The sequence below is a fragment of the Pomacea canaliculata genome, linkage group LG3, assembly GCF_003073045.1.
Source record: "Pomacea canaliculata isolate SZHN2017 linkage group LG3, ASM307304v1, whole genome shotgun sequence".
NCBI classification, from domain to species: Eukaryota; Metazoa; Mollusca; class Gastropoda; order Architaenioglossa; family Ampullariidae; genus Pomacea; species Pomacea canaliculata.
In genome coordinates, this window is record NC_037592.1 from 1,118,474 (window position 1) to 1,132,936 (window position 14,463).

At 43.8% G+C, this 14,463-nt stretch overlaps 1 protein-coding gene and 1 long non-coding RNA gene across 2 annotated transcripts; both read left to right on the forward strand.

The window, feature by feature from the left end:
- Nucleotides 1-661, forward strand: LOC112559936. Its single transcript, XR_003098443.1, has 3 exons — nucleotides 1-62; nucleotides 394-487; nucleotides 611-661. It is a non-coding gene; the product is annotated as an uncharacterized LOC112559936 (long non-coding RNA).
- Nucleotides 662-8,575: 7,914 nt separating this feature from the next.
- LOC112559527 (protein lethal(2)essential for life-like) lies at nucleotides 8,576-14,463 on the forward strand. The gene is given in 6 exon segments (XM_025230854.1): nucleotides 8,576-8,736; nucleotides 11,801-11,990; nucleotides 12,427-12,744; nucleotides 12,898-12,970; nucleotides 12,973-13,029; nucleotides 13,032-14,463. Coding segments are annotated over 5 exon segments (672 nt in total). The 5' UTR covers nucleotides 8,576-8,736; nucleotides 11,801-11,831; the 3' UTR covers nucleotides 13,097-14,463.

The window sequence follows — 14,463 nt, forward strand, 5'->3', positions numbered from 1 at the left end:
AAAAAAGTCTTGTCTGGAATGCAGTCCCCACAATTTTCTCCATTCCAAATCCACCATGCAAGGTTGATAACTTATGATTATAAGATAATAATATATAATAGATAATAATATATTCCAATATATATTACTAAGCCATATTTTACCATCATGGTCCTTTGTTTCTGTCATATTTTATTTTTTTAATTAACATTTATCATGAGAGATCACTCTAACTGGGACATAAGGCTAATGATGATCATAGCTTGCACTGCAAAAGGTCTGTTTGAATGTGTGTGTGTTTGTACAGATTCTACATATAGATTTATTGGATATTTTGGTTACTGTTAACTCATTTTCATTATGCTAATAGGTGCAAAATCTGTAAATCACATTTCCATGTACCTGTATTTGTAGGTAACTTCTTCAAGAAAGCGACCAATGGACAGAATATCCAAACCTACCTCTGCAAAGCAGCCCAGGATTTAACAGAAAGCTGTAGTCTTGCAAGGTAATTGTTTTTAAATCATATATGTCTTCTTGCTATTTTTCATTCATTAAGAAAATATTTATAAAATGAGGGATGATATTGTCCAGTACATTACAAGCATCTTTTTTATACATCTGTTTGCAGAAGAACAAGCAGATATTGCAGTTGAGCCTTCATGCTCTATAACTGTGCCAGATCTCCTACAAAGCTGAATTAAAGATGGAGATCACAAATCTTAAAGAAAAACTCAGCAGCCTGATGGAAGAGCTCGAAAAGAAGGAAACAAAAAAGCGTAGCAGAAACAGAAGGAGCCAAAAGAAAGCAAAAAAAGCTACCATTTTAAAACAACTGTCTACCATTCTTCCATCTGAGAGCATTTTTTTTTACATCACAGTTAAAAGAAAATAATAAGAGCAAGAATGGATATAGATGGACAGAGAATGACAAAGTAACAGCTCTCTCTTTGCTTCATACAAGTCTGAAGGCCTATCGTTTGCTGAAGAAAATTTTTTTGCTCCCTTCTGTATCAACATTAAAGAGGACGATGCAAAAAATAAAGATTTACCCAGGATTTAGTGAAAAAATATTAGAAGGACTCAAGGTGAAAATAGCTGCATATCCTCCAAACTCAAATCTGTGTGCTCTACTGATAGATAAAATGACTATTAAAGAACAAGTTAAATATAATGAAGAAAAAGATGAAGTAGAAGGCTTTGAAGACTTCGGGAGTGACTCAAGAACACACCTCATAGCCAATCATGCTACAGTGTTTATGTTGAGAGGATTGATATCTTCCTGGAAACAGCCAGTTGGCTATTTTCTCTCAAGTGGACCAATGCCCAGTGAAAGGCAGTTTGACCTGATCAAAGAATGTGTGAATTAAGTGCAGGGTGCTGGTTTGAAGGTGAAGGTGATCATAGCAGACCAGGGGGCAAACAATAGAAAAACATTTGAAAAGCAGTTTAATATTTCAGAAAGCCATCCATTCTTATTACATAATAACGGGAAGATCTTTTTCATGTATGATCCCCCACATCTTCTAAAAAACATACGTAACAATTTAAAGAAGCATGGTTTCTTGTAAATGCAGTTTGTGCTCTTGGAACATGTGGAAAAACTTTTTCAAGTTTGACAAACAAAATTCTGTGCGAATGGCACCAAAGTTAACTGAAAAACACATGATCCTTCCCCCTTTCAGTAAAATGAATGTTTCGTTGGCTGCACAGGTACTGTCTCACTCAGTTGCAGCTGGGATATCAACATTAGTGCAGTTTGGAAACACTTCCTGATGCTGCTAAACAAACAGCACTATTTATTGAACGCTTGACCAGTTGTTTAATGCATTTAACAGCAGCAGACTCAGTTCAGGAAAGACAGATGGGTCATGCAATGTCACGATCATCTGGGCATAAAGAGTTTCTCTGTGACACTTTGCAATGGTTGCGCACTGTTGAAACACCCTCATCCAATGCACTACCTTGTCTGACAGGGTGGAAGATGACTGTGCAGGCTCTGCTTGAGCTTTTTGATGAGCTTCAGACAAATCATGGTATTTCATTCCTTCTTACAGATAGACTGAATCAAGACTGCTTAGAAAACTTTTTTCTTGCATTCGGCAAAAAGGGGAGCATCTACATAATCCCACTGCAGAACAGTTTAGATTATTCTTCCGTCAGCTCATGATTGAGAACCTGTTTCATCACAGTCGTGGAACTAATTGCCAGAAGGACAATGACAGCTCTTTATTGACTCTGACATCTGTGACCGCTGAAAAACAACAGGACATAATGATATGTAATGAAGATATTGATGAGAATGACTATGACCATGACAGTGATTGTTTAAATGACAAAGACATTATTGATAAAGTAAATATCACTTTCAATAATTTTGATGATGATAACTGTAGTGACCCTCTAGCCATTTTCTCCATACAACCACCACCAAAAAACAAATGTTTAAACATTGCAGAAGAAAATGTGTTGCACTATATTTCAGGATATCTTGTTAAAAAGTTAATGGGAAAGATTTGTGATCAATGTAAGACAACTATTGCAGGATCTCTCACAGGATCAGAATCAGAAAAGTTTCTTATAAACAAGCAGTTTGGTGGACTCAATATTCCAAGTAAAATTCTGAGTGAGACAGTTAAGATATTAGAGTGTACCTATTGTAAAAATATTGACCAGTTACTTCCTGGGAAAAAAATTAAATCTCAGTTGATTCGACTTCTGTGGGAAGAGCTAAAAAGCATTGACCTCTGTTGTCCACTTGGTGCATGTGATCTGAAAGAAAGTGTGATTAATCTGTTTATCAATGTTCGCCTTCATTGTTCGTTGAAAGATAGCTCTGTGTCCTTTTTTGAAAAAGGAACAAAAAGAAATAGAAAAATGTTGAAGTTTCATCATTTGTAGCTTTTCAGCTAAAGTAATTTAAAATTATTTTAGAACAGTGTGAAAGAAAATGTTATAAATCTTTATTTAAAGTACATGTGTGAATGATCCCTTTTGAGTATCTGCTTGCTGTATATTTTATAGTAAGCATCGCTGTTATCTTTAAATTGTCCACCAATGTTCTTACAATAAGGGATATGAATGTAGATAAATATATACATTATTATTAGCAGTATTATGATTTGTGTGATAATTTATTGCTCATGCTTGTATGTTAACAGAAATCTATATGTCTCAGTACGTGAGCAAGTCTTCTGAATGTGGCTTGTTTATATTCATGTGTAAGTTTGTTTTTAACTGCTTTTCTCATATTCATAAATTCTCATAATTTAGATTTTTATGGATTTTAAATAAATGCAAATTTGTGCTCATGGATGTGCTGTTTGAATTTATAAAAGTTATCCTTTTAAATATAGTCAGCTGTCATACTTGTATTAAAACTCTCCCAAACTACACTCGTCTAAGCAATTCTCATCAATAAAAGACACAAAAATCTGTTCTTAGATAAAAGTCATTTGATATCGCAAACACCTAGACATTTACTCCAAAGATAAACACTGCTAGCGCCGACTTTGTTTAGTAGTGGTTGATAGTAGCAACTGCACGTAGCATATCATTTCGAAGGGACGCAACTCCGTCACTGCTTTTTAACAAGTAAGGATAAAGAAGGAGTGCACCCTCTCTACATCTCAGCTCTCTGACTACACCCCCTCGCGCTATACTCGGATACCCATCATCTATCCACCGCTCATCTTCCCACGGTCGGCCACACCACCCTCCGACAGTCTAGCTCCCCTATTCGGCACCGGCGTCCAGTCGGTGGTAAAGAAAACAAACTCTGTTCTCACGACCGAGTGTACAGTGTACTGGCCTTTCATTAACACCCGTGAAGTGATGCCTGCGGCCCCCGTTTCGTAAGCGGCCTCGATTCCCAGGCTCAGCTACCACAAAGGGAGATAACATCTTCACCCCTATTGTTCACCCGCAGCCTGTATCGCCTCAGGTACCAACTGCCCCTCCTTACTGTTTCTGTTACTAGTTCGGCGCTGTTTTCTGGCCTTGAACCAGGCTGGTTCATGACACCTACACATTGATGTGTAAAACTTTGTCACGATTTAAGAATGTCTCTGCAACATTTTGTCACTCTGTAGAATTGTTACTCTGCTCCACTCCACTGGCTGAGTCTCACTCTGCTACCAGCGCCATAGAAGTCTGTATTAATGAAGTCCAAGACTGGATGGTGACAAACAAACTGAAACTCAGCGATGATAGATGATACAACGGAATCCCTTCTACGTTCAAGAAGAAGAAATTCATCTTCCCTCGTTTCTCTACCAAGTGACATCAAGGTGGGCGAAACCAACATTACCTTTGTGTCCTCCATCAGGAATCTGGGATTTATTGTCACTGCAGTCATCTATCTCTCTCTCTAATCGTCTTCGTGCATCAGGTTGCACATCAGGTTGCACATCAGGCCTCAGTTGCTGCATGTACCTGAAGGGTCCTCTTCCTGCACGATCAGTCAGTCGCCAGGAGGACAAGCCAACCCACCCCTATGAGCAGGGCCGCCGAGAGCCAGCCCGGGCCCCGGGACAGACCTCTCCGGGCCCCTTGTACTTGTAATCGTAAATTATTTTCCCAGTATATAATGTATGTTTACAATTCGAATCTCAATATCTACACTCAAACTCAACTTCTGCATGTGTAATGCTTGGGTGTTCTGTCCTTAGACCTTTCTTTAAAAGAAAAAGAAAAGGAGAAGAAGAAGAAAAAAAAAATCCACTGACCAAGGCCGGGCCCCCTTGACAGCCGCGGGCCCGGGTACACCAGACCCCCCTGTCCCCCCCTCTCGTCAGGCCTGCCTATGAGGACCGGTACCCAGCTTAACTGGTTAACATGGTGTGTCGGACGACAACGATGACGACGACGACGATGATGATGATGATGATGTCAGTCATGATGCCGCGACAGGAGACAGGAGACTGACGAGTTGAAACAATGCAGCAAAGAAACAGCAGACTACCCGAGGTACCAGGGCTGCACTCAGTGCACTCAAGGAGCCAGGTGCCGGACAAGGTGCGGCGATGCCGTGACATCCTCTCTCACCTTGTTCAGGTGACATGGTGTGTAGACCGGACCAACCTGACACCTTGTTTACGGACCCAGTTCTGACACGTCACCTGCGACACCACCAAGAACATTCTAGCTAACGGTCGTACAACGTCATTATGTGACGTCAGCATTGGGCCATGTTGACGCATTCTTGGGTCCTAGGACAACGGCTCTTCAAAAAAACAAACAAACAAAAACAAACATTAGGAAAGTCCCACAACCAATCTCAGAAAGGAACTCTGTATCGTGCTGTCGTCTGTGCAAAGCTCCAGACAATGTGGAGGGCGCAATGTGTGACCACAGGTGACCTCGTGTGACCAGCCAGACCCCGGCCTGTAGATGATGTCATTGTAACCCAACGGCTACGCCGGTAACTTTTGTACACAGAAACACCTGTGGCCACCATGGCTTCTAACACCTGCAGCCTGTAGAGGTCCTTGCTTGACCAGGTGTAAGTGTAACTCAGGCTGTCCCGCTGGACATGGGTCATCTCGTCATTCACACATCGTACGTGAGCCTTTCATGACAGTAAACAAAGCTACCAACAAACAGTAAACAAAGCTACCAACAAATAGTAAACAAAGCTACCAACAAGTGTGTTTGTGGAGGTTCAGGAGTCAGTGACTGTCTCTCACTGGAACATGAAAGAAATTGTTTAGGGACGAGGGGCAATTTGATGGCGAGATCTTCACACGAAGGTTACAGGTAGTTAACCTCATTTCTTTGTGTTGAGAAGCGGGTGGTTCCTGTGACACCTGCATCCCCGTGAGGCACTGGGCGTGTTGCCGATAGTGTTTCCTTGCTTTGGGTCCAGTGCAAACAGAACCAGACAGCACTCGGTGTAAAACACAGGGTGCACTGGCTGACATCAAGTCTCTGAACTCGGGGTGGGCGGCGATAAAATCATGTAACAGAGTCTTGCAGCATTAGACAGTAGGCACGGGGTCTCGGGTTTTTAATCACAAAATCCAATCATCATCATCATCATCATCATCATCATCATCATCATCATCATCATCATCATCATCATCATCATCATCATGTTATTTGTGCTGTTGCCGCCGCTACAATAATTCAGAGACATGACTGGACAGGTAGACGAAGGAGACATAAAAAGCTGAGAGGAGAGACTACAGCCCGGTGTGTTGATGGTGGAAGATCACCCACACCACGGACAGTCCTTGCCAAGTTTTCTCTGATCCACACAAATTCCTGCCTCTGTGGTTGGATGATTAGCTTGTGAAGTGCACTGCGATAGCGAGAGGTTAAATAATTACCTTTCCCATGATCGGCATTCCCACAGACTAAACCTTCTGGAATTCTCTATCCAGAACAACCCCACGCGTGCAGCCTGCAGGCTGTTTTGGCTGGTTCACCCCTCGCATCACCTGGGTACAGTCCTTGCAAGGACCTACACATACTAACCTTCCCCCCCACCACCACCAGCCCCACATCTACCACTACCCCCTCCCCCGACAAACGCCCCCACCACTGTTCGCCCGCTTTACGCACGAGGAGCCTGGGCGCGCGCAGCTCCCTCTACGACCCCGGTGGGGGGGAGAGCTTCGGGGGAGGGCGAACCTGTTTGCCACAAACCGGGAAAAGGTCTTTAACGTGTAATCTCCTTGCAATGCAACTTCTGGAGGGGTTGTGGGAGTGGGAGTTCAGTTGATTTCCCAGGTCTTCTAGTGTTTTGAACCAGCTTCAGCCCCTCCTGGGTATAGGATGGAGGGAAGCGGAAGCTTCTAGAAGTGAGGGTTTTTTCCCTCCTTGTTGTTCTCCTTAGCCCCGAATTATCTCTTATTTTGTGATGACTGTTTTTAGACGAGAACTGCCACTTCTACTCTTCGTGATCGACAAGCAGGTTGCCCTGTGTCTCAGTGACTCACCTGGCTTACCGAGACACATAAAGGTGTAGAAGCATCTACCTGACATCACACGTAGTCTTTCTGCGCCTGCTAGCGGTTGTTTGGGAGGCTGCGATCTTCACAGCACCAACCCTCACTTTGCTGTTTGTCTGCTGTGATTCTGGTGGCGGTAGAGGGCAGCACGCGCAGCCAGAGGTCACGAGTAAGTAAAGGTCGACGAGGAGCATCACTTCTTTGACTGTCACGTGATACATTTTCCTGCTCTTACCCGAGTTATTTGTAAATTCTAGATTGATTCTAGAGAGACACGATGATAACAATCGGTCCGCGTGACGGCGAACTGATAAACAAACCTCCATCTTTCAAACAATAAACAAATGTTGTTTGGCCAATGCGGAGTTCTGTTCAAATAGTTGTCCTGTTATCTCCTCTTTCTTCTTTTCTGTGCATCAAGACATTGCCGAGCACCTGTTCTCACCTGCAGATCTGGGCAGGCTGCATTCTTCAGGCAGGCGTTGACTTCAAAAGAGCGGCAGCCACAGGTAACAGTCGGCGCCTCAGCAGCTCCCGGGGAGAGTAACATAACCTTTGGAGTTACCTTTTCCTTACAGGTAAACACCTGTTTGTCTGTCTGTCAGTCTGTCTGTCAGTCCGTTTGCCATCCTTTCTTCCTCCACCTATCTGTTTACCTGTGTGTGTTCAATAATTTTATGGTCACTGTGTACAGACTTGTTTATGCAAGTGCGGGGTTCGGATCCAGCCATCTTACATTCGAACTAATTTTTTTCTCGAAATCGTGTTGACAAATTTAAAAGTCGGATTACGAGTAAAGTGGAACATGGTCAAACAGACTGATGACAGAGGAGCAGTTGTGTAAAGAACAAAGCTGAATGTTCTAGAAGCAGTTGTTTGTATGACTGCTGCTGTCCTTCCATCCCACCCCGAATCGCATCCCATAAACACGCACGTGCCGCATCCCAACAGGCCCCGCGCGGCGCGGATGTTCTTACATCGCAAAGCCAAGGGCAGGCAGGATCTTCCAGAGTGTTTCATCGACAGGAGGGAAAGGGGAATAGTTATCTTGGCACCGGCAAGGGGAAACAATGTCATGTGTGGACTGTATTTTCTCGTGGTTGTCACTGTATTTTTACAGCCAAATGTTGCCGGCAGTGCGAGTGCGTGCTTCGTCCTTTTGTGGTGGGCAGAGTTCTCATACACATCCATCAAGTTAATGGCAGTGTCAGCAACTGCTTACAGTGGTTTTTAAATATTTGATCCCACATTATCTTATCACCTCATGTACCCAAAGGTCAACAAGTAATTTTATCATCAGCCTGCTACCCTTACTTTAATTAGAAAATAGCGGTGGATAGTAACTTCTCGAAAGATTTTTACCAGCTAAAAATGATATACGGAAGTGACATATTACCCACGTTATGCCCCTCATCTCTCCCTGTCTCACTACATCTTCATCCTCTAAATTTTTTAAGTTGTTGTTGGGGAGTTCTGAACATCGATAAGGCAGAGCATGGAAGCAGTATTCCAAGTAGAGGCAAAGCCATTTCTCAAAATTCTCCTTCTCTCTATCTTGCCCACCCGTAATGCCACCTCCACACTCCCACCTGCTGTCTGCACGAGCTCGCGTGCCAAAGCCGGCGCAAGGCCGCACGTGCAAATGTTTCAGCGCCACTTATAGTCGCGCCTCCACATCCTCCACAACCCAATGCACAGCCGCCGCCTGCTTGTGATGCTCGCAGCTCAGAGCCTCTGTGAGTGTTGTCACATCCGGTTACCTCGCTTCCTGGAGCTGTGAGTGTTTGTCTGCCTACAAGCTCAGGTAAGCCATCTTGAGCTACCTTTACCCAAACTTACTCCACCGTCTCGGATTAACACCTGTTTGCTTGGTGCTCAGTGCCAACCTTACCTGGGGGCGCCTCCCTCTCTCTCTCTGCATCTCTCTCTCTCAGAACATTTCTCACCGTGAACTCTGTGACACCGTGAAACTGTCAAGAGATTTGAATGATGTAAGAGGCAGGGCGTGTTATAAAGGAAGATGTTTTTTTACAACTTGAGCTTTCGCTGAAGGTAAAGAAGGAAAAGAGTTCAGTGAAAATTGTTCCCAAAGCCGTTTTTATGCATTTAACCTTTTGTTATAGCACCTGAAGAATTTCCTTTGTGTGTTTTATGACTGTCTTGCCGCGCCCACATACGAGCCCGGGATTAAACAGGGTGTCAACTCGGGTGTGTCACGTCTGCTCAACGCACAGCACACGGGTAGAACGGCCTTAAAACCGAGTGAAATAAAACTAATTTTACCAGCCAATCGTTAGTGGAAAAAAAACTGTTGGCAATAAATCTGTGAACTCTTGCTCCCTGAACTGTCTGAACCCTGATGCAAGAGCTAGACTACTCATTTCCAGTGTTTTGTAAACAAATCGGCAACAAACAATTGGTGAGTAGCTGGTGTCTGAGACACTCGACATCACTGGTCAACAGAAACATGCTTTAACACCAGGAGGGTTAATAGGGGGTTAACTACTGAGTTTGTGATTAGTAATAGAGTAATCACAGGTGAAACTCCGCACACGGCTCGCGAGACTTTCATGAACATTATCAAAGATTGTTTATGAAGGACAGTTTGGTGGACAGGCTTGGCAGAACAGAAACCACAAAGGTGTTCGTTCTTCTGCATCAAAAATAAACTATTTTCTTCTCCTTAACTTCTTCATCAGAAGCTGCTTGTAAGAAAAGATTACCTGCATGCCACAGGTATTGCGTGTGTGGGATTGAACAGGTGAGGTGAGACTAGGTCCTCTGCACGTCCATAGCAGGCAGGTGTTGCTGACTTCTGTCAAGGTGTATATACCTACACTTACCTGACTACTTCTCAGTACCTGCACAGAGCAGACACCGAACATTCCACAAGAAATCTCTTATCTTTGATGTCATTTTTTTCCGGTTTACTGCTGACTCATGAAGCGTCTGAAGGAAGAGAGCAGCACCTGCCAAGGCCCTCATGCCACCCTCCACACCACATCACCGCCCACAGGCTCCAGCCAACGCCAGCAGCTTAGCAAAACATAAATAAACAAAAAGACACGCCAGTCAACAACAGACTGGCTCTAGTTTTTAATCTGAGCAACAACAACACAACAACAACAACCTTTTAAGATGTGGCGCTGTACCAACATTACTTACCTGCCATAATTTATGTTTATTTTTAGCAACATCAATTACTGATCGCTTTTGTCGTTGCCGCCGCCGTTGCACGTGCATGTACACTCACAAGAGTTGTGTACACACAAGGACGTGCGTGCACACGTGTACACGATAGCTCAAGGAGATGGCTGGTATCTAGGACTCACTCACTCAGTTCTCTACAGTCACTTGCTGATTTCTCTCCTCCCCCTGTCGTTCCTCTTGTCTATTTTTATCATTTCCGTATATCACAACTGGGAGTTGTTGACATTGTAGATATATTCTTTCAACTAAATAAAAATCTGCTTGGTGAGCAATCATTTTCCTGAAGGAAAAGAGAGAGGAGTGAGCAGCATTCAGCCCGAGCCTCTTACGGGCAAAAGTAGTGAAGTAGTCTCCTGACTCCTGACTCCTGACACCAGAACCCAAGGGTTACCTGCGCCATACTTTGACCTTTGGCCACGGCGCGTGGGTTGTTGTCAGTTTGTCGATGTCAGAGGTCGGTCCGTTTACTCTCCATTTGCCACCAAACAGTTCTGCAGTAGGGTCAGAGGTCAGCGGCTGCGAGAGACTGTTTACTCGGCTGCCTGCTAGAGTCTTGCTTGTCAAGGTGCCAGGCTCAGTGCCAGACAGTCGACAAACACACCTGGAGGCCTGTCTAGCGGTGTCAGGTGTCGTCACAGGACTTTGTTGTTGACAGCAGGGATAGCTAATGAAAATGGGATGGAGAGGTTTTATTCGCTGTTGTTCGCCTTAGATGGTGTTGTACGATGAAAACATTTTCCACTGCATCTGTTGGGGTCGATAAGTTGTTGATGTGAGACGATGCTCGGCAACATCGCAATTTTCTTGGCCGCCATCAGCATCGTCAAGCCATGGAGGTCCAGCTGCATGGTAATGACCAACTCCAGTGAGGCGATGCCCTCGGTTGAGTAAAAAAACCCATCCGTCTGTAACAAAGACAACTGTTACATATTTACTAATTAGAAAAAAGACTTCTAGCATCTTGAGGGGGAAAGTTGTGAAAGGCACGTGCACGGGGACTTCATTCTTGATTGGTGAATCACTTTTTGCAGGTGACTGTGCTCTATGCGTCAAGTTTGCAATGTGTGTGCTAAGCTGACGAGTACAAAGATGGAGAGAGAGGAGTGAGACAGAAGTGAACAAACTGAAAAAGTTGACAAGAAACTAACGAGAGACTAGAGGCTAGACATACCCACCACCCGTATCTCCCTGTATGGCCAAAGGCACTAATTCTCTCATGACCTTTCACCTACTCGGCTACATGCTCAGGATTTTATTTTGCTTGTCTACACAGCCTCGGCATTATATTTCTTTTGCTTGTGCCAGTCCACTAGACACTTGTACTGCTGTAGGTAGTGTCACGAGTATAGTGTACGCTTCTACTGCTGTAAAAAGTGTCACAAATATGTTGTACACTTGTACTGTAAATATGTCTCCAGCACAAAAGGTAATAATAAAGGTAGTGTCACGATGACAGTAGACACTACACTAAGTAGTGTCACGAACACAGTAGACAGTGCAGTAAGTAATGTCACGATGACAGTAACTATAACTGAGGATCATACACACCACCACCACCACCACCACCACCACCACCACCACACAGTCCTACAAATGACACATGTGTCACTGTGAGCCAATACCACGTGTCACTAACTTATGTCACATGCGTGTCCCAGTTTCCACTCTTCACGACCTCTGACCGCCAGGATGCCGTTCGAACACTTGGTGCCCATGAAGTTCGAGGACTGGGGCTTCTTTGACCGCCAGCGCTCTGTCTTCAGCAGCATGTTCAAGGATGTCGGCGACGAGTGGAAGGAGTTCGACAGGGAGCTCGAGAAGATTCGCTCCGAGATGTTCCAGCTCAAGGTTAGTGCCAGAGAGAGGCAGCTGACCCTTGCTTTTCAAAGGGTTAGAGGAGGATGACGGGCAGAATTTGGTCCGAGGTGTGGCATCTCGAGTTCGGGGAGTAGAGAGATGTAGCCATGACAAATGAGTGAGTGGGCGAGGGAGCGGAGGGAGGGTGAGGGGAAGGGAAGAGGAAAGTGGACCTTGGGCCTAAGGTTAAGGTCAGTTGAGGTGAGAAAACGGTGCAAATCAACAATTTTTGACAACTTTCAGATCATTAAAGCAGAAGAATGAGTGTATAGACTATAGAGGGTATCTTTTAGCTGGAGGTAAGAGTCCAGTGTAGCTGTGATGTCAAGAAGGAAAGTGTCGATGGGCAGGCTATGATGTGGGAGACATTTTTGTTGAATGGTTTGACTGCACAACATTGTCCCCCCGCCCCCTGCATTGTTTACAGCCCATCGACTTCGGAGGTGACTTTGGCAGTGACTTCGGAAAAGACTTCGGAAAAGACTTCGGAAAGGACTTCGGCGATATGGGGAGCTTCGGATCTTCAAAACTGACCTCCAAGTCCACCACGACTACAACTACTACTACTAGAAGTTCGTCTTCGTCATCAGGTGCCTCACCGGAGTCCTCCCTGCTGCTGAAGGTGGACCGACCCATCGTGCAGGACAGCCAGGGCAATAAGCGACTGTCCCTGCGCTTCGACTGTCAGCAGTTCAAACCCGAGGAGATTTCCGTCAAGACAGTGGACAATCGCCTCGTTGTACACGTGAGTCAGTCCCAATGTCAGGTGCACAAACAATCTCATGTAGGCTCACTTCATAACAACCTAGGGCAGTATTTTTATCCAAAATGTGCTTGTAATAAATCTTTAATTACATTTCCGTGTGTTTTGATGCCTGTTTGTGCTGCTGATGTGCAGGCTAAGCATACAGAGGAAAGCCCTGGGCGCAAAGTGTACCGAGAGTTCAGCCGACAGTACATTCTTCCGGAAAAGATGACCCCCTCACCTTGAACTCTACCCTCACGTCTGACGGCGTCCTGTCCATCGAGGGTCAGCTCCAGCGGCCATTGAAGCTCCCAGAGAGCGACTCTTGCCCATCAGGATGTTGATGCAGTAGTTCCACAGCCCTCAGCCGTCACAGACTTAGATGTTCCAGAAAATCCATTTTACCGTTACCAGCCTGCGACGATACCTTTTCATGCTGCACAAGAAATGCACGCTTCTAGAATTATAGAATAAATAAATATATAAATGGACAATATGTAGTAATCCACCGTGTAACCTAGCGTTACCTGTAACACCAAACATGTCAAGCCTGAGACAACAATAATTACAACCCAAAATGTCATCTGACCATCACAGATTACAAACAAAACAACATAAAATGTATCATACATTTACTAGCCAGAAAAGCAGTGAAAAGGGTTTATTATTTTCCTAGCAATGTAATTGTTTCCCCTTGACAGTTACATCCTGGCTCGTCGGTCACTGAGCATCAGTGTTTGGCTTTTCTGTTGATTTCTGTACATATTGGCACAACAACTCAGGCATTGTACTTCCACAGTTGTAGCTCCTACAATACTGGCTTCATGCAAGTCTGAAGCTGTTCAGTAGCTCAGCTCTTTTACATGGAAAGATAACAAGAATTGTCTGTTGACAGCTCAGTATTTTGGACAACAGACAAAGCAACTACTACTGAAAGGTTGTCCTACGCTGTAGTAAAATGTCTGGGAAACAATTTGAAGCTGTAATCATGGTATCTGTGACACAATCTTTTGTAACCAGTCCACATTACTCAACTTAGACATTTTTATAGCATATCTTAAAGTTGTTGATTGTACAATTAAATATATTATATTAGTGTGATTTAATTACATTCTTGATATAATGTATCTACTTAATTAAGTTAGCACATGTCTAAAAATAATTTTACAAAGATGTGTGCTTGAATCAGAACATTGGGTTAGTTCTAAATACAACATACCATTGCAGGTGTTGTCAGAAAACAACAAAAGTTTCGGTCCGCTGCGGAAGCTTAACTTTTGCTCTTTCCACATAATTGAAGCTCAACTATTTTGCATGACAGCTCAATGCCATACAGGTTCGGACAGTTGATGTTCATGTTCGAGAATTTTAAGTTGGCAACATCACGCCATCAAAATTCATTAAGTTTTTCTCGCGATGTTTTCACTTGCACAAGTCTGGTTTTAACTGTTTTCACGATAATCTGACCTGACTTTTATTTTTATTATTTGGTACATTGTGTTTAATTTATTGGGCTTCTGCACCTATTGGAATGATTCGACTCCACAGAGTAAAGGTGAATGTAAAAGGGTTTTGGTAATCTAAGGTTTTATACACGCACATTTTAAATAAAATTTGTTTGGAAGAAACTTGTGTCATGGACTTGTAGACTAATGTGGATAATTTTTAAGACTTTCACTTTTTCTTCTCGTGCTGGACATTAAAAAGGCTTTCGTCTAA